We start from the raw sequence: 18,431 nt of genomic DNA, 5'->3' as shown, positions 1-18,431 counted from the left end.
GATTATTTGATTTTGAATGAAATGTGAGAAAAATACAGGCTGGAAGTAATACTCTAGACTAGGAGAAACTCTAAGTTACTGGATGAGGAATTATTGTTCCGCTTTGATCAGGTCTTCGAGGGCTTCTGATATCAAAGCCAACTCTGTTAAACAACCTGCTGTCTCATGTTCAGCAGTGTGAACCACTTGGATGAGGACCTGGGAGAAGAAGGGAGAAGAAATATATTGCCAACTTCTTTTTTGGGGCCACACCAGCTGATGTTAAAATCAACTTACATTAAAACATCTGTGAAACCAAAAGTCTGATAGGAGTAAGTTTTAGGCATTGAGGAGGCAAAATGTTCATGACTGTACTCCAGAGAGACTGGGAACACTTGCAAAACAGAGAGTGTAAGTCTTTGGTGGGGGTAGTACTTGGGGAAAAGTTGGTAGATCAAATCAAGTCCACTTACAAAGTTGTTGAAGAATTGATGAGCCAGAGAGCTGCTTGAGTGAGATTCACAGTGATGCATAATGTATGTCTAAAGCTTTTAATCCAAATGTAAACAGAAGATAGAAGGGACAAGACAGATGCACAAAAGCATGGTCTCTAGGTTCTGGCTTCTGTCTTTCCAAGGACTTCTATTTTTCATTAAGCTGCTTGTCTTTTGGTTAAAAAAAACCCCCATCACCGTGGAACCTAGCATCTCACATTAAGCACAAGGCTGTGAAGTATTTCTAGATTTCCCAGCACCTGGACTTGGCTCACAAAATTGGCCTGTAGATCAGACATTGAATAACTTCTAGATTGTCCTGAAGACCCTCTGATTGCAAAACACTACCATAAAAATCAGAATCCAAAATACTGTTGATCATACAACATTGCATCGTGGCACTGAATTCATCTGGAACAAGAGCAGTCCGTGTCAGCTTCATTTGGCTTAGTTTTGAGTGCAGATAGCCTGTTCTGCCCTTCTCTAAAATGGATGTAGTAGCCCTTGAAACTCCTCAACATGAAAATGCAGGTTCTTTTTAGAACAGCAGTTTTGAAACTGGAATGGTAGATGAGTTGTGAAAAATAAACATGAGACATTGATTTGTGGAAAGTTCTGATAAACCTGTAACCATCACCAGGAGCTGAGGCAAGATTTTTGACCAATATGAGAGACTTCGCTTCTCAGGATGTTCACCTTGGATGTGAGGGCTACCTGTGTTCAAATTTTGTGTCTCAAGCTTAAATTTGAATGTGAGGCTACTGTGTCTGATGCATTAACCAGCTGGCTGGTTTGCACTTTCACATATCAGTAATCAATTTAATTTTTGGAAGGAAAACATAGTAAGCAGGTTTTGACTCTCCTTAAAATTCAGAATGGGAGCAAGTTCTGAAACACTGATGATCCATCTTCCTTTTCTCATCAGCCCTAATGGCTGCTTGTGGTTTTTTTTACAGTAACTGTTATAAATCTGTAATGCAGAGTGCACAATGTAAGTGTAAATCAGTTTGGGAACGATAATGACGCTTATCACAGATAATCTGGGAATGACTACTTCTGCACAAGCCTGTGCTGGAGCTTGGGTGAACATGTGTCTCCCAGTAATCAGTAAATGAAATGCAATTAGCAGGGTGATGGGATTAATCACTTGATCACCACCTTAGACCTTAGTGACTATGCTGAGATCCCTTGATGGATGATGAAGTGAATTTGCAAAGCATCGTTCATTCTCATCAGTTGTTCTTTGCCCTCCTGTGGTGAAATTAAAACAGTCTCTAAGCAGGAAAAAAAGAAGCCACACAGAAAACTCCAGCAGTAAGAATAAATTAGAGAGTTAACTAGTTCAGCAAAATCAAGCAACATAATTTTGTTGGAAACCAAAGTCCTTGCTCATCTGATTTTCTTATTTTGTCCTTTGAGCCCAGTCTCCTTTTCTTTTGTTTCCACTGTGAAGCAGGAAGACAAACAGGACAGGGTGGTGTGTGAACTTTTCCAGTGGGGAAAAATCATTTACAGCCCTGATAATTGACAACAAAACAACATTTTGCCCATTCCAAGCAGGCAGTTTGAATTCTCTCTCCATCACCGAAGTGCACAATTCACAGCCTTTCAGACACTGTTTATAGATCATTGCTCAGAGATCACAATGGCACTTGTGGCCCTCTCTGCCTGCTGTTTCAGAAAGACCTTCTACAACCATCCAGACTTCTCTTTCTATTTTTACTTATTGCTTCATCTGCCTTCGTTGGTAACATGTAACACATTTATTACCCTCCATATGATATGGTCTTACAGGGTTTTCTGTTCACTTCTGTTTTTCTCACAAAGTGCCAAAATCTGAATTAATTTCTCAACATTCACTCAGCTTTATAAAATCATCTTTGAGTCTGTGTGCTAATTTTAGACAGGCTGACTGTCAAATGGTTATTTCTCTTTCTGGCTATAAAACCATTAAAAATGTCCATCTAGTTCAGACTTATTGTTCCTAAAGCCCTCTATTTTGTCCACAAGAATGGAAATAAATGCCATTTTGGAAGAGAACGTGAGCCCTAGCCACTTTCTGCTCTGCTCCCATAGCTGTTCCTCAGCACCAACATTTGTTGTTTTAGAATGTTAGAGGACACATCCCTGCCTGTTCCTTTTACTGTTTCATATGTTCTGAAGCAGCATCAAACTAGCATGAGACATCAGTGTAACTGAGAATTGGTCCCAAAGACAGGCAGAGTCCTGAGCTCTTTGATGTTACTGAGGGCTTTCCTGCTCTGGCAGATTTGTTCCCTTCAACATTCTTTTCCCTTTCTTGAGTTTTACCTCTAGCTGTGTGCCACCAGGCAGAAGGATCTGAAGTGGGAGCCTGCAGGAGTCTCAGCACTCATCCCGGCCAGGAAACACTCCACAGCACCTGAGTGCTCTGGGTAGACAAGGGAACAGCACCCTCACAGCAAGATGTCAGTCTCTCTGGGAATGAGACCTCTTAAGTGCATCGTATTTAATTCTGTGGGGTGGGTGGTGCAGGCACAGTGAATCACCGAAACAAGGTGCCTGTAAGACTGAAAACCAGACCTTTTAGACTGAGGCAGCAGAAGGCTGCAAGGGCAACAGGATAAAATACAGTTTAAGGTGAACAGTCACATGCCTCTCTGTTTTGCTTTCCTTTCTTTTTTCTAAAATTATGATAAGTGTAATGGTTTTACTTCAAACTGAATGCTTTTTTCTCTCTTACAAACCCCTAATATTCTAGCTATGCTTTCTGTCAAGCCAGCAGTGTGCCCTTAATTTAAGGATATGAATATGCACATTTTGGATACTATACAAAACATGGGTGATTCTTCCATTATCAAATTTTATTCTTATGATGTGTTATCAGCTTTCTGTAGAGGTTCTGTGTGGTTATTACTTAACTCAGTGCAATCCCACTGTGTGAAGGAAGATATTAATCAAGGCTAATTTTGTCCTGAAATGCAGAATACTCTAAAAAAGAGTCCATTTTTGGTCACAGGTTTAAATATTTGAGTATATATCCCACTGCCTCCCTCCATACAAAATAAGCTGTTATCATATCACAGTAAAATTCTGTTGTTTATATTGTGATGAAGGGTGTGTCTGCATATGTATGTGATGCATGCCCTTGTGTCAGGAAAGTTTCAACCTATATGAGCATAACAATTATAGAACTTCTTCCATTGAAACAGGTGTTACTGTTTTAATCTGGTGCAGATTTATCAGGGGATGCTACTTCTTCCATTGAAACAGGTGTTACTGTTTTAATCTGGTGCAGATTTATCAGGGGATGCTACAGGTTCTGTAGCCTCATTTGGCTGTACTCATTAGAAGCAGGCAAAAGCATCACAAACTCCCATGTCCTGTGATGAGATCAGAGAGGGACTGTGTGTGCTCCATGTGACTGTCTCAGGGGGTTTTTTAATTGTCAGGGAAAAAAAAATTTCCTCAGTTATTTTTTCCATCCCTTTGGTGATTAGCAACCCCCTGTATTCCTACTACCTATTGCTCAAATTTAATGCTGCCTGTGTTCTTTTGTTTATCTTCTCTTTTCCAGTTCTTCATGTTTATTTTGTTAATCTTCCTGGCAGAGCTTTCAGCTGCAATCCTGGCTTTTATCTTCAGAGAAAATGTAAGTATCCAGTGGTGGGCAAACTGAACTCCAGTGGGATTGTACACAGCTGGAGCATGGTGTTGGATGGTGGTTGATTTGTTTGTAGAGCAACTGATTGTTTCAAATACCAACAAACCTGCTTCATTACTACCATCAGTCTGCAGAACTGCCAGTAAGCCAGGGAATGCTAACTAACCTGGTCTGTGCAGGGTGAATAGTTTTAGTATACAAGGGGGCTACTTATTCCTCAAGTTTTTTGAGTCTTTTAGAGTCGTCCTGACCCTCTTGCAGCCAAACAGTTGAACATTCCATCACAAAGAATCATAGGTTCATAGAATCAACCAGGTTGGAAAAGACCTCTGAGATCATCAAGTCCAACCCTTGGTCTACTACTGCTGTGGTTACTAGATCATGGCACTCAGTGCCACATCCAGTCTCATCTTAAAAACCTCCAGGGACAGAGAATCCATCACTTGCCTGAGCAGCCCATTCCAATGCCTGATCACTCTCTCTGTAAAGAATTTCTTCCTAACATCCAACCTAAATCTCCCCTGGCAGAGCTTAAGCCCGTGCCCTCTTGTCCTACTGCTGTTTGCCTGGGAGAAGAGACTGACTCCCACCTGGCTACAACCTCCTTCCAGGTAGTTGTAGAGAGTGACGAGGTCTCCCCTGAGCCTCCTCTTTTTCAAGCTAAACAACCCCAGCTCCCTTTATAAATAAAGTCACACTTTATAAAGCTTTATAATAAAGTCACACTAACCTAAAAGCAACTATTTTTTTAATATAGCATGTGTTTATTATTAATAGTGAAAACTCCTGTTTTACTAGGAAAACCAATGCTTGCTGTGCAGTGCAAAAGCTCTCCTCTGAATCTTCTGATCATACTCCTCCTTGAATTTCCATATTGTAGTGTTTACCAGACTTCTATCAATGCTGCTTGTCAGATATCCCTCCTGACCTGCCCTAAGCAAGTCTCCCCATGTCCAGTTTTCAGTCCCATCAATGGTTCCCTTGCATATTGCCCTGCTCAGAGTTTAGTCCTTCTTTCCAAAGCTTCATGTGATGTAGCCTTTCTCTACTCTGCTGCTGTGCATATTATTAAATGGCCATCATCCCTCCCCTGTGCTAGTAGTAGACTTTTAGTACACTACTAGAAACCACAGACTCATTTCTTTCTCTAAACAACAGAAGTTTGTGTATTTGTATGTTCCCATATGTCAAAGAAGAGCCTGACTGAAGTAGGTCCATCCTTCTCTGAGTGATGGGTGTGAAAGTAGATTGATCACTAGAGTTGGTCACTGGTGACTGTTAGTATTTATTTTGTTTATCTGGCCTCCACTGGTAGTATGAGAATATATAGCACATTTCCTCTACTGAACGTGAGAGAAATACTGTATGAGCATAGAAGGGCCATGTATAATGATGCTTTTCTTGAATCAGGATATCTTTTTAATTGTATTCATATAAAAAGCTTTTGATACAAAAGAATCAAGCCTTAGGAAGCTCACAGCAAGACATTGTGGTGTTTGTAGGATGGACTTGGGGGGAGGTAGTGAGAAGATTTTTTTTCCCTTTATAAGCTGGGGTATTTTTGTCTATGCCTCAGATCTGAAGGCAGTGGGGAAGGGATGGCACTCTGCACAAAGAGTGGGTGCCCCATTCCAGTTTAGATTTTGAGACCATGCCCTCATGGGAACAGCTATAAATATATATATATATATATATATATATATATATATATATATATATATATATATATATATATATATAAATAGCTTGCAGAATGGGGGGTCTGGAGTGTTCTGGCCATTACAGCTCTGTTGTTTTAGACAACTTAGACAATTCCTTTGGTTCGGTACAAGTAGCTGACCACACACATAGAAATGCCCCACAGACTCAGGTATAGGCTTCATGACAGAGAGAACACGCTCCCCGGGGATCAGGGATTGACTGACAACTGACGGCTCCCATCTCTCATCTTCTCTCTCAGAAACTGGTAAAAGGTACGAGAAACTGCCCAGGCATGCTGCAAGTCCTGAGTGCAGGGTGGCTGTGTTCTCTCTGCTTACAACCTGCTTCTGGGCAAAGTACCAGTACTTTCCACTCCCCTGGGAGCCACGGAAGATGTAAGGACATGTTATCTTGCAAGATAAGGTCACAGTGGTTATTCTAGACTTCTGCGGCATCTGACAGTGTTTTGTGAGATACAACTTGAAGGGGAACAAACTTCTATCTTTCTTAAGTTTGTCTCCTTGTTTGTATCATCACCTTCCCACTCTGTCAGAATGACTGACAGGAAGGGCTTAAATGGGAAGGAATGAGGAACGTCAGATCCCCACATAGCTGGAGATGGCTCTGTGCAGAAGTTAAACTTGGTCTGAAAATTCTTGTGTTTTGTTCCTTCCTCAGGTTTCTTCTGAAAAAAAAATACCCCTTGTTTTGGTGTTGCTATATATTTTGGTGGTAGCTCCTCTGGCTTTGTATCTACTTGTAGCCAATTTTGCTGTCACCTTGGGGTTAGGGTGAGGCTAGATGGCTGGGCAGGATTTCCAAGGGGGCAAAGCTGGTCTTCCAGTGATCCTGCGTCAGGAAGAATTCTTCACAGTACAATTTAAGTTAAAGTTCAGATGTGTGTTTCTCTTACTTGCAAAAACAAATTATTTCAAGGCATGTGGCGGTAAATGCACATTTAGGCAACCTAAATTTCTCAGAAACTTACCAAGAAGTATTCTGGGATGATCATTGCACCAGTCCATATGGCTGCGGTCTCACTGGGTGTGTAGAATGAGACAAAAGATACACTTTATCTGTTTGCTTTGCCAGATAATGTTCGGTGCAGCTTTCTCCTATATAGCGTTTTACATCCAAACCAGCTCTCAAACACTCAACAGGGTTAAATTATTAATAGCTGAGGGAGTGAAAGAAATTAAGAGACAAAAATATAGGAAAAAAAGAGATGTTTTCTGCTGAGATTTGACAGTAGGGGAAGAGCCAGTGAAGCAGAGTGTTGTGCTGGAGTGAAAGTGGTGTTTGCGACGGTGAGCTACTGTGATCTGCAAGTCCTGCTGCACTTCCAAAGAACTGTTTAAAAACTTTCTCTGAAGAGGAAGGCTACTGTTAATCAACTATGGGATTTCCAGACTTTCTCTTCCTTTGAAAAGGACGTTTTGGGGGGTGGAGAACCCTTTTTAATCTAGAAGTTCCCCCTAAAATAATGACTTACATGAACACTAGAGAGATGCTATGAAAGATCAAATTGACTTATGTATAGGAATTGCTCTTTCTATGCCCTTCAGAGGTCTGGATGGGAAAAAACCCAGAGGGATATTTTACTCTTTTTAGAAAGCAAGAAAGTGGGATGGTAGGAGCAGAAGAGTTCAGAGGCAGGGCTTTGGATGGAGTCAGGAAGTTTGGATTTTTTACTGCAGTTCTAACATTTAATAAGCAAGTCACTTTGGTTCCTGATACCTCTATTTCCTCAGACAAAAGGCAAAAGCTAAAGAACATGAATCTTCCTCAGTTGAGTGGATGGAGGTCTGTCCAATGGAAGGCACTGCATAAGCGAGAAGTGCAGCACTGCTGACTGTGCCTACAAGCACTGTGCTGTGTCACAAACATCAGGGTGCTCCAGGCCAATGCAGATGGATAGGAGTGTGTCCCGTTTTCCAGGCAGGCACTGTGAAGGCAGCTTTTTGCACAGCATTCAGTATTCTTGAACAGAGCATTGCATGAGAAGGTTGTACCCTTCTTGTGCAGTGCCAGCATTCATGCATGCCTGCGTTGTGCAGAAATGCCTTCCTTTTTCTAAGCCCCCTTCATCCAGCTGCACTAATCCCAGCCAAGCCATTTTTTGAACCAGTGTGACAAAACAGCCACACTTAATTCACTGGCATGTAAATGTATGCACGGATGTGTTGTACTGGAGACGTCACCCCTAGAACAGTGAGCAAAACCACAGCTGAACAGCTCCTTTTTATTCAAGGCTGTGGCTGGTACAACTGTGTTGTCTCAAGTATGTGCAAAGATCTAGTTTTATTAGTAGGTCCTTTGCTCCCTTCTGAATGGTTCTTGCCATAGCACTCCAATGTGCATAGATTTCCTCAGGGCCGGTATGAGTTTCAGTGAGAGGAGTGCCATGGACATGGCTGTAGAACTGTCTTATTATCCTTTTTTTTTTTTTTTTTTTTTGGTCGCATTTTTCTGAACTTCAGATATTTGGAACAAGTAGTTTAAGAGCAACAAAATGGAATCAGTTATTTTCCTGGTAAACTTACCCTTCCAGCACTCGGCTTTGTTTTAGGCCAAGTGTCGTAAAAATCACACACAAGCTCTGAACAATTTCCTCTGGGATTGCTGCTGTCAAAATAAAAGTTTCACTTTATATTTAAATTACTCTTTTGTTTTAGATGCCGACAAAGGCAGCCAACTGGGATTATTACCAATGGTAATATCAGTTTCAAAGTCTGTGCTTCAGGAACAGACAAGGATCAAAAAAAATGTGCTTCTCTCTGTAGGGTTGGATGCTGTGTGAATAAAGTACACAGTGAAAGGGAAGGAAAGGAGAATACTAAGGATATATTTCAGCATCTTCTAACCTGACCTTCCCTCAGTGCACCAAATTCCCAAAGGAAAAATGCTGTGCTCTCCGGTATTTTAATATTCAAATGCAAAAAGATGAGTTAATATCTGTCCCAAAAAAAGTAATTTAGGAATTTAGCAGCATATCTAATTAAAAGGTGGTGAGATTGAGCTACCTGCATGATTCAAGTATTTATGACAAAGTTTTACCCAGTATTGACATAGTCAATAAATTTGGCCTTCATTTGTATTTGTAAAAGAGAAGTTAATATTAAGTGGTATTCAGGGTCTTTTAAAAAGTCACCACAGCCTTCTCTTTTTTCCTTAGATTTTGTTGGTTGCAACAGAAACAAACAATTTTGTGCTTGTGCTTTTGTGCCCACCCATAGACTTCATACATATGTATGTGTATGTGTGATATTTCACGTTGCATACCAAGAACCTGAAAGCAGCTTGTAGCAGTATATGTTACTGCGTCAGCAGCACTGTATGAACAACAGAGGGGAGTAAAAAGGGTATTTTCCAGGCAGCTTAATTCCTGATCCTGCAAATATGCAACATTAGAGCAGTGCTGTAGCCAGCCAAGTTCAGCCCCCTTCACTGCAGCTTTGCAAATGGCAGAAGATTTGCCTGTGTGAATCACAAATCACAAGGTATTTTGGAGAAGGGACCACACAAGACGAGACCTATTGGGTACCTAAAAAGGGGATTTCTTGAAGTTTTCATCCTAAACTGACAGAAAGGCAACAAGATTGAACTGGGGTGTTCAATTTGACGAGACTATTAGGATTTTATATTTATTATTGCTCCAGAGAGTGATCCTAAGTAAATGTAATTTCAAGGTGTCTAACTTCTCAAGAAGACTCTGAGCCAAGTTGTTTGTGCATTTTTTCTATTTTACTGTAAATGTAAACAGGAGTAAATGAATTTTATTCCACTTTATATTGCCGGCCTTAGGAAAAATGTTCAAATTATCTAAACCCTGGAAATATAAAGAGGGGTTTTTTCTTCATGTGTGTGGGTTAGTTTAGGTAATCTCTAGCATTGTCAGGGAAATTTTTTTTTTTTCTGATTTGAAAGCTGACTTTAACTTTTCTTATTTTTTATATATTTTTTACTTCCTTTTCATTCCCAGAAAGTTTCATATTAGGGCTTCATTCTCCTCTCTCACACATTAAAGTATATTCAGAGCACCTCCCCTGTTGTTAGAGGCAAGTTAACTGGTTTGAACAAAAAGTGGGGGGAAAATTATCCTTTGGTTACAGACCTCATGAAGCACCGTAAGTGAAACTACTATTTCAGTGTGGATTTGAAGATCATTCTAAAATCTGGTTTAGGCCTGTTTCTATTTATGAAATACTTTCAAATAAGGCAGAAAATAAAAAAAAAAAAAAAAAACAAAACAAAACAAAACACAAAAAAACACTAACCAACCAAACAAACAACCAACCAAATAAAAACCCAAAACCAAACCAACCAAGCTTTAAGTGTTCACATTATCTTAGAAGTACAGATATAATTCAATCCCTGATTTTAGTGAGCAATAGTTTTATTCAACAGGTACCCTTCACCCTGTATATGGTTCAGCCAGTGGCTTTTCCCATGTTTCTCCTCTGAGGTTAGCAAAACAAAGAACAAACCCAAAACAACCAAAGAATCCCCTGCATTCACAGAAGGGAGCTTTGGGAAGTGTTTGGGAAAGGTGTTGGCAGTAGCCTTTACATTTCCATCTGTCTGTGCATTTCAGCTGACCAGAGAGTTTTTCACCAAGGAGCTGAAGAAACATTACCAGAGGAACAATGACACAGATGTCTTCTCTTCCACCTGGAACTCTGTTATGATCACAGTAAGTCAGACCATGCTAGTTTCATGCTGCCCATGGTCAGTGGCCACCAGCACGGTGCTCAGCCCGCACCCTCAGCTCACCCAGGGTCAACCTGCTTCCACCTTCCTGCTGCATCAAGCCCAGCACCACGGCTTGTGGCAGTGGTTGAAGGGAGGTGAGAATTTGCAGCAAGTCTTTCTCAAATGGAGCTGCCACCAGTCCCTAGAGAGAGAGGCACTCGCATTGATTGCATCAGCCCTTGTGTTTTGCCAAAGCCCAAGCCATTTGATCTGACTGGGTACCCCCAGCTTTCAAATGGTGGGCACAGAAAGCAGTGGAGGTGTCTGTGACTGAATGTCACTGCATTTATCCCGGGCTTTTCACCTCGCAGACTACTTCAGAACTATTCCAGCCAACAGCAGCCAAAAACTTGTACTAACTAATGCTCTTTTGTTAGCTCTTGTGAAATGAGTTGGTAGGTGGCAGCTTAGGCAGGAGTGTGCCTAATGACATATTTTCACTATAAAAATATTAGCCATTAGAATTGACTTTGTTATTACGCTCCTAATTGTGCAGGTTACGGGTTGACTGTCAGTGGAATTGCAGTTGTTATTACCTACCACAAGAAGTTCTGTGTGTGTGTGTGTGTGTGTACACATGTGAACTTAGTGCTCAGTACACCCCATGGTGTTATCTCTTCAGGATTGAAAAGCGGGATGTCAGACTCTGTGGAGGAAAAGTCAATTTTAATCTTAAAAGGAAAAGATGATTGCTGCCCTTCATGCTGATTCAGGACTACAATAAAGACATTTCCTTTTGCTGACTGAAAGGAGACAGAGTCAGAGTCTGACTTGAATCCTTAAGAAGGACCTGACTGGAATCCTAAAGTGAGACCTTACTTGAATCACCTAGCAGTGCCTTTGAGCAGCAACAATCCTGGCCATTAGCTATGGAGAGAACGGGTAGTCGGGAGCCTGGATTGTACTGCTGGCTCCTGTACAGACTTGCTGGGTGATCTCAAGCAAGTCATTCTGGATATGCTCCAAAGCCCTGTGTAGTTTGTGGCAATGCTCCCAGAAGTACCTTAGAATCTACAGTATGACATGGAAACAGTGGGACTTTTTATAAAAAGGCTTAGATGAAGCAGAAGCTCCAAGGTAGAAGCACAACCCACTTCTTTGGAAACAACAGTTGTTTTGTCTCTGACTAAAGCTTTGACCCCTACAAGAATAGGTCTTTGGTAGATTTCTTGTATCTGCTTGCAGGGCTAAGCATCAATTCTGTCTTCCTTTCTTCTCTGTGCCTCTCCCTAGTTTGCCTGCTGTGGAGTGAACGGACCAGAAGATTTTGAAGCTATCCCTCATCTTCCACACTCCTCTGTGGAAAAGATGATACCAGAGGCTTGTTGTCAGCGAGAGCTCCAGAGCCGGGAAGGGATGTTTGTCAACAAGGAAGCTTGCCTCGCAGGCATCGAGAGGTTTCAGAACCGACAGGTAAGGGAAGCCGAACACAAGGAGAAGGACTTTCACAGTGGGCAGAGAGATGGCTGCAGTGGTCATGGGTAGCTAATGAATCTGACACATCCTGACTGTACTTCACATCCTAATTACACTTTTGTTGACAGATCTTGAAGTGATGGCATTTGTCTGATTTTGAAAATCCACTTTCGTTACATACACTGCTAAGTTCATGTTGTGCTTAATATGAAGATTTTCATAAGAGATTGAGGTGAGGTGGAAATTTAGATCAAGTTTTATTGTGTTTCTGAAGGTCAGAACTACCTCTGAAAAGTTAATTAGCAAGCCAGCACAGGTCAGCGAGGATGGGTTGGACCAGACTCTTACTGGCTGCAGTAGTGGCTACAATTTAGTTCACAAAGACTCCTAATCAACATATGCAATCAAGACATCAAGAGTTAAACAGCCACAGAAAAACATGGCTGTTTTCCAAGGAAGACAAGTGTTGGAAAACTTAATTTCTTTGCTGCTTTACTCTTCACAGTAGAAAAAAAGGCATTTCTTATAGCAGTCTTCCAGTACATACAGGGAGCCTACAAGAAAACTAGAGAGACTGGGCATGTAGTGGTAGGACAAGGGGCAATGGCCTCAAGCTGAAAGAGAGTTTTAGATTAGATATTAAGGAAGAAATTGTTAACTGTGAGAGTGGTGAGACACTGAAAAAAGGTCGTCCAAAGAAGCTGTGGATACCCCATCCCTGGAAGTGTTCAAGGCCAGGTTGGATAGGGCTTTGAGCATCCTGGTCTAGTGGAAGGTGTCCCTGACTGTAGCAAATGGGTTGGATTTTTAGGGTGATTTTTAAGGTCTTTTCCAACCCAAAGCAATCTATGGTTCTATTCAATGATTCTTTTGCCAGGCCTCTCGACTTAGCAATTTTTCACAGTACTGGACTGGAACAAGACAGTTCATCCCATTGACAGTGATTCTACAGTCATGTTTTTTTACGGAGTCACCAAGACACGATGCTTAAGAAACTTTCTAGCAACGTTCCTAACTGTGTTACCTCAGCAATAATAAGCCAACTGAGCTCTGTACTGACCCTACGTACAAGCCTCCTTCTCTCTCCAGACTAAGCAGTGGTCCTCTTTTCAGCACTCGACAGCAGATTGTGAAAGAGAGTAAAGGAGTTTGGAAGCAGTGTATGAACTCTTCCTTGACTAGCAACTGGAGATGGTTGGCAAAGGCACTCTGTGTGAGAGATCATAGCAGACAGCACTGTGCTACTTCTGCCAGGTCTGACTGCTGTGAATAGATGGGGAGGAGAGAGATGACATATAGTGGGGCAGGAAAGAGAAATATATTTTGAGAAAGAGGGTTAGACTTTTCCCTGAGTGGTGATGCTGAGGCTAACCACTCCCATGGAAAGGAAAGGTTTCCTGTGAGGTGAGCCCATGCCACCACAGAATGTTGGTGGGAGATGCTGTGTGCACAGCAAGTGCCATCAAGCACACAGTAGTGCACTTGTGTAAAATAGGAGAGGCAATTCCAGAGCAACTGATGGCTGAATTGAGGCATTCCTGGAGCAAAGTCAAGGTCTTAGGACACCATGCTGGTAGGACAGTGCTCTCTGCCCTTGTGCTCCCCCCTGTTTATAGTCAACTGAGCAGGGCCTGCTGGAGGTTGGGTTAAAGTTGGAGTTCTGGCAAGCACACAAACATTCTGTTGCTGGACTGGATGCTTTTACTTGAACATTTGGCTGAAACATGGCTGGAATAGAGCTGGTGCTGAGTGGTCTCATGTTGACAAGAGCATGGCTTTAACAGCTCAGTTACTGCCCTGGCAGTCTGGGACCTGTGGACCAGCCTCATGAGTGGATTCTCTCCATGCTCTCCTTTGTTCTCTGCTGACTGAGCCTCACTCACAGTGAGCAGGATCCGGCATGAATACCAGTACGTAACTTTGTGCTGTCTTTGCAGTTCAGACACTTTCATTACAGATGGAAGGAAAAAAATCAGGTGACTGAAACTTCCCAGCAATATAGATGGGATTAAAATGTATGTGTGAAATATATTCCCAGTGGAGCGGAAGCTACTTTTCACATTGGACAAACTCCAGTCTACTTTTTGCTTTTTGTGTGACTTGTTTGCAGAAATTTCCCAGGGGGTTGGAATTTTAGGCTGGGAGAACTGAGGCCAGGATAAACTGATGACTTCCAGAAACATCCTGAAACCTCTGCAGGAAGATCTAGCAGCTGTTAATTGTGTGAACAATAATAAATTACAATAAAGACGATGATGGCTATGCTTCATAAGTGGAAGAATTGCCATAATGCATGGCCTTGAGTTGTTCATTATATTCTTCTATAGCCAGAAGATCAGTAGGTGTTCAGCTATGGTCTTTTGGGGGAAGACACAGAGGAAAGGTCCTGGAGGTCCTGGGTTGCTAAAGAGCTGCTGGCTGTGAGAGATGGTTCAAGAATCTCCTGCCTTGGCTTTAAATAAGTCGTCCTTTTCTCTAGCCAGCCTGGGATGTCTGTCACCTGCTCTGAGTGTCCTTCCCTCTGTGGTTAGTCTCTGTCCTTTGCAGATGAAGTTCCTCCCTGTGCTGCCCTGCAAGAACTCACAGTTCCTCTTGTTCATTGAGGGATTGTGGGTGTAAACCACCCTCATCACACTACAGCAAAACCTGCCCCGCCCCAGCACTGTCCTGTGAGTCTCTGCCTCCTGTGCTGTGGAGCTGGGTGAGGTGGTGAGAGGGAGCCATGCTTGTGGTGCCTGGGTCTGAGAGCATCTCATGTTTCAGTGAGGGCTATGTTTTGAGAACAATGCAATGCACTGCTCAGGTGTGTCTCACCACGTTTTGTCTTTCATAGGGCTGCTACACTGTGATCCTGAACTCCTTTGAGACCTACGTGTACCTCGCAGGAGCCCTTGCCATCGGAGTGTTGGCTATTGAGGTACTTTCTGTTGTCTGACTATAAGGAAAGCAGTGTCAGTAGATGTCCAGCAGTGAGGCAGACAGGCAGGTGCTCCCCCTTGCCAGGGGAAAGTGCTCTGGCAAAGTGCAAGAAGGTCATCAATCTGTGGTTTTAATTGCCTGGAAAGGGACAGGAGCTTGATCCTTTTGACACCAAAAGGCAAGGAAATAACCGGTGCCACAGACCTGCAGTGCCACCTTGTGCTAGGCCAGCCACAGAGCTTATGCCCTGCCATGCTGGCTACAAGGGCTTTGGGAACACAATGCTTGCCCCGGGCCCTACACTCTCACTGCCCTCATTGTAGCAGCACCCCAAAGCTGACTGATCTGTCACTTGGTTAACATGTTCAAACTCTGCCTTTGCTTTAAAAGCTTCTATTTAGAGCTTGAAACTGTACTGGCTACAGAGCACCTCCACTGCCCTGCATTACTACCTGGTGCTTTGGTGACATTTCTGAGCAACAGGCTTAGTACTACCCTGTTGCTAATATTAGCTTAGTATTAGCCTGGTATTAGCCCAGAAGTGATGTCCCTGTGGCATTGCAGGGGCAAGGCTGGGTGCTTTTGCAGTCCCCTGTCTTGTGCAAAGGAGAGGGACCTGGGCAGGGAGCCCCAGCAGCCTCCCAGCAAAGTCTCTGCTGTGCCCATCCCAGGCACTGGCAGTGATGTACAGAGCAGGGATTGTGGAGCCTGCTCTGCTGTGACACCAAGGGCAGCTTGGGAAGGAAACAAGGCTGCTGCTGTAGCCACTGAGAGTTTGGATGGGGTGGGGGGTAGCGGGGCAGTGTGGCGTGGGGAGGCGTGGGGAGCAGGGAAAAGAAAGGAGGGATGCCTTTAGGAGAAAAAGTTTTGCCACAGCTTCCCCTGGGTGGTGAGAAGGGTGCCTGTCACTGCATCGCTGTGGTCAGGAGGGAGCAATGGGGGTGGTACCAGGGCCAGGGGGGCCTTTGCTGATCTTATGGAAGATGCAGCTGATTCTTATGGTTCTCTGTTTTGTTTTTGCCCTCTTCTTCCCCCACATCTTCCCAGCTGTTCGCCATGATCTTTGCTATGTGTCTTTTTCGAGGGATCCAGTAAGAAGTGGCCCATGGACCACCAGGTTCCCCACATGCTCAGAAGAAAGAAGGAAAATCAGAAGAAACAAAATCTGAAAATACCCAAAAAACTTTATTTTTTTTTAAAATGGGATGGGGGGGGGGGGAAAAAAAAAAAAAAAAAAAAAAAGAAAAAAAGAGGGTTGTAATATATGAATGACCAAAAGGATTGTACTTCAGGGGCTGGAACTTTGAGGTGATGTGCACTACACTGTACACCGGACCCTTGCCCAGAGCCACCCGCAGCAGCCGTGGAGCAGGAGCCCAGCACAGCCGATTGCACTAGAGACTGATGGAGCCAGTGGAGGGGGTGTGGGAGGATGAGCACAGCTGCCTCTTCCACAAGGCTGAGCCTACCATGCACGACTTCATTGTGCTTTATAGACAGCAAAGGACTGAAGAATAGACACACAAGGGACTGGATAAGGCAACAGGTTGGCCTTGATTGTCCAGGTGGGTTTGAAACAAGCGGTGGTGGCTCATCTAAGTAGGTAGTCATTGTTTGCGTAATTCTGGCTTTAATTTCCGGCCACAGAATGAAAACACAGATTCTTCAGTGGAAGCTTTGCCCTTGTCATGTGAAACTTGTCTGAGAAGTCAAGCACTTCAGTGAGGCTTGCTTTTCTCCAGAGTCCCAAGCAGGGGCTTGGCAATGGGACTCAGTTGAGGCTGGCTGAGGATCAAGAGTTTGGTGCCTACCTTTCTAAGATTTATTGTTCATTATTATGAAAGAGACCAAATGGTTCCCTGCTGTATTCCCATCCCCTGGGAAAAATAATGGTCCAATCAAGAATCACTGACCTGCTGCCTTCCTGAGAAGGGGAGGATAGAATCTTTAAATCTTGTCAGCCTTTGCCTTTCCCTTGATACTTGCAAAAAAATGGTTTGTGGTGCTCTGTTAGCGTAAATATTTGCAGTGGTTTCTACATCCTTTTCAGCCCTAAGGGGAAGTCCAGTCATGGTGCTAGATGGAAGAGACTTAGGTTTGTCAACCACTCCCATGCCATTTGCCTGGAACAGTCTGTTGGCATCATTTCTGCTCAGAGAATTTCCCCTGAGATTCTCTCATGGGCTCATGATGAAAGTAATCATCAAGTCAGAATTGTTTTAGTTGAAGAGTGTTTCCTCCCTTGAGATAGTTTGTTATTTAACTAACATGTCATCTACTCAATCATTTGGAAGTGAACTTGAGAAAGATGCCTGGGACTGGACCTTAGTCAGAGACTAAGCTGGAGCTTCTGAGGCCCCAGGCAGCCTCTAAGAGCCAAACTGCTCCAGCTGCTGCTCCAGTAATCACGGATATCGACTCAGTCACGTTGCTGGTTTCTCTTCTCTGGAATCATCAGCCCCTGTTGCCTTAATTGTTCATCTGGTCACTCTCTGACCCCAAATTCATTTTACCTGGGGGAAGATAGAAAGGGCTGTGGTTTCTCATTTAGCTTAAGTCTTTTTACAGATTTTATAGGCTCAGATTATGTGATCACTTTTATATAGGCTCAAATCAACTCTTCTGAAAGCTGTAACCTCTGGCAAGGAAGGAGCCGAGCAGCAGCAGGAGGTACATCCTCTGGCTGTTCCCTTACACCCCTGGGGCTGTGTCCCTTGAGCTCTCCCTGTGGCACTGCACAAACTACATTCAAGGAAGAAAAGCAGTAGAAACCCTGGGCCATAATTGACAAAGATCCTGGCTAAATATCCAGGTTGGGGAATCAAGATACTAAGGAAGGAGGCATTAGAAGCTTTTCCAGGCTTCATTTGATAACAATCATTTATTCATCAGCAGGATAGGGCTAGGCAGGTAGAGCGGCAGCCCCCCACTGCTGCAGTCAGCATATTCCAGCAATGAAACACGCAGCCAGGGCTGCTGAGCAGCCCCAGATGTTGCATTAAACCTTGTGAAAAGCTGTTCTGAACTATTTCCCTCTGGACCTTTTTGTAATGAGGCATTTTAGCATTAAATTTTGGTCTGTTGTTTAATAAAGGAAAACAGTTTAGTTAGCCAAAACCCAGCAGGATTTGTACTGGACAGCAGGTGCTGCGCTTAAGATAGGAAATATCTGCTGCATCTACTAGTCTCATAGGAAATGGGCTGAACAGAAGGTGAGCTTATCTGTTCTCCTTCTGCCTCAGGAGTTGGTATCAGTTACTGTTCTGGGAGAGCAAATCCCAGGGAAAGAACAAAACTGTCAGAAGAGAGAGTAATTTGGCTGGAGGTTATTGAGAGAAGTAGAACTGCCTCCCCCAGTCTCCAGTTTTTTTCTTGGTTTATTATGAAGAGTCCTCAGGTCGGAGCCTGGAAGGCAAATATCCTCATTTGTGCAAGCTGGGTGGTTGAAAGGAAAAAAAAAAAAAAAAAAAGCCTTTAAGCCTTTTTCTGCCTCCAGTGGCATGGGAGGGAAGAAAAACTGTCAGAGA

The 18,431-nt window shown here is 43.2% G+C and overlaps 1 protein-coding gene across 5 annotated transcripts in view; it reads left to right on the top strand.

Moving 5' to 3' along the window:
* The window catches only part of TSPAN18 (tetraspanin 18), a 60,610-nt gene extending 43,047 nt beyond the window's left edge, over positions 1-17,563 (top strand). For all 5 annotated transcript variants that reach the window (XM_027892309.1, XM_027892312.1, XM_027892313.1 and 2 more), the window contains exons 5-9: positions 4,030-4,104; positions 10,412-10,510; positions 11,803-11,982; positions 14,819-14,902; positions 15,952-17,563. In XM_027892309.1, the coding sequence (XP_027748110.1) occupies positions 4,030-4,104; positions 10,412-10,510; positions 11,803-11,982; positions 14,819-14,902; positions 15,952-15,999 (486 nt within the window). In that variant the 3' untranslated portion in view covers positions 16,000-17,563. The remainder of the gene's footprint in view (positions 1-4,029; positions 4,105-10,411; positions 10,511-11,802; positions 11,983-14,818; positions 14,903-15,951) is intronic.
* Positions 17,564-18,431: the final 868 nt, after the last annotated feature.

The sequence above is a fragment of the Empidonax traillii genome, unplaced genomic scaffold, assembly GCF_003031625.1.
Source record: "Empidonax traillii isolate 1590-97213 ecotype Southwest subspecies unplaced genomic scaffold, ASM303162v1 scaffold345:size607713, whole genome shotgun sequence".
In the NCBI taxonomy this organism is placed as follows: domain Eukaryota; kingdom Metazoa; phylum Chordata; class Aves; order Passeriformes; family Tyrannidae; genus Empidonax; species Empidonax traillii.
The sequence above is the reverse complement of the archived record's forward strand: the minus strand, read 5'-3'. Positions and strand labels throughout refer to the sequence as shown.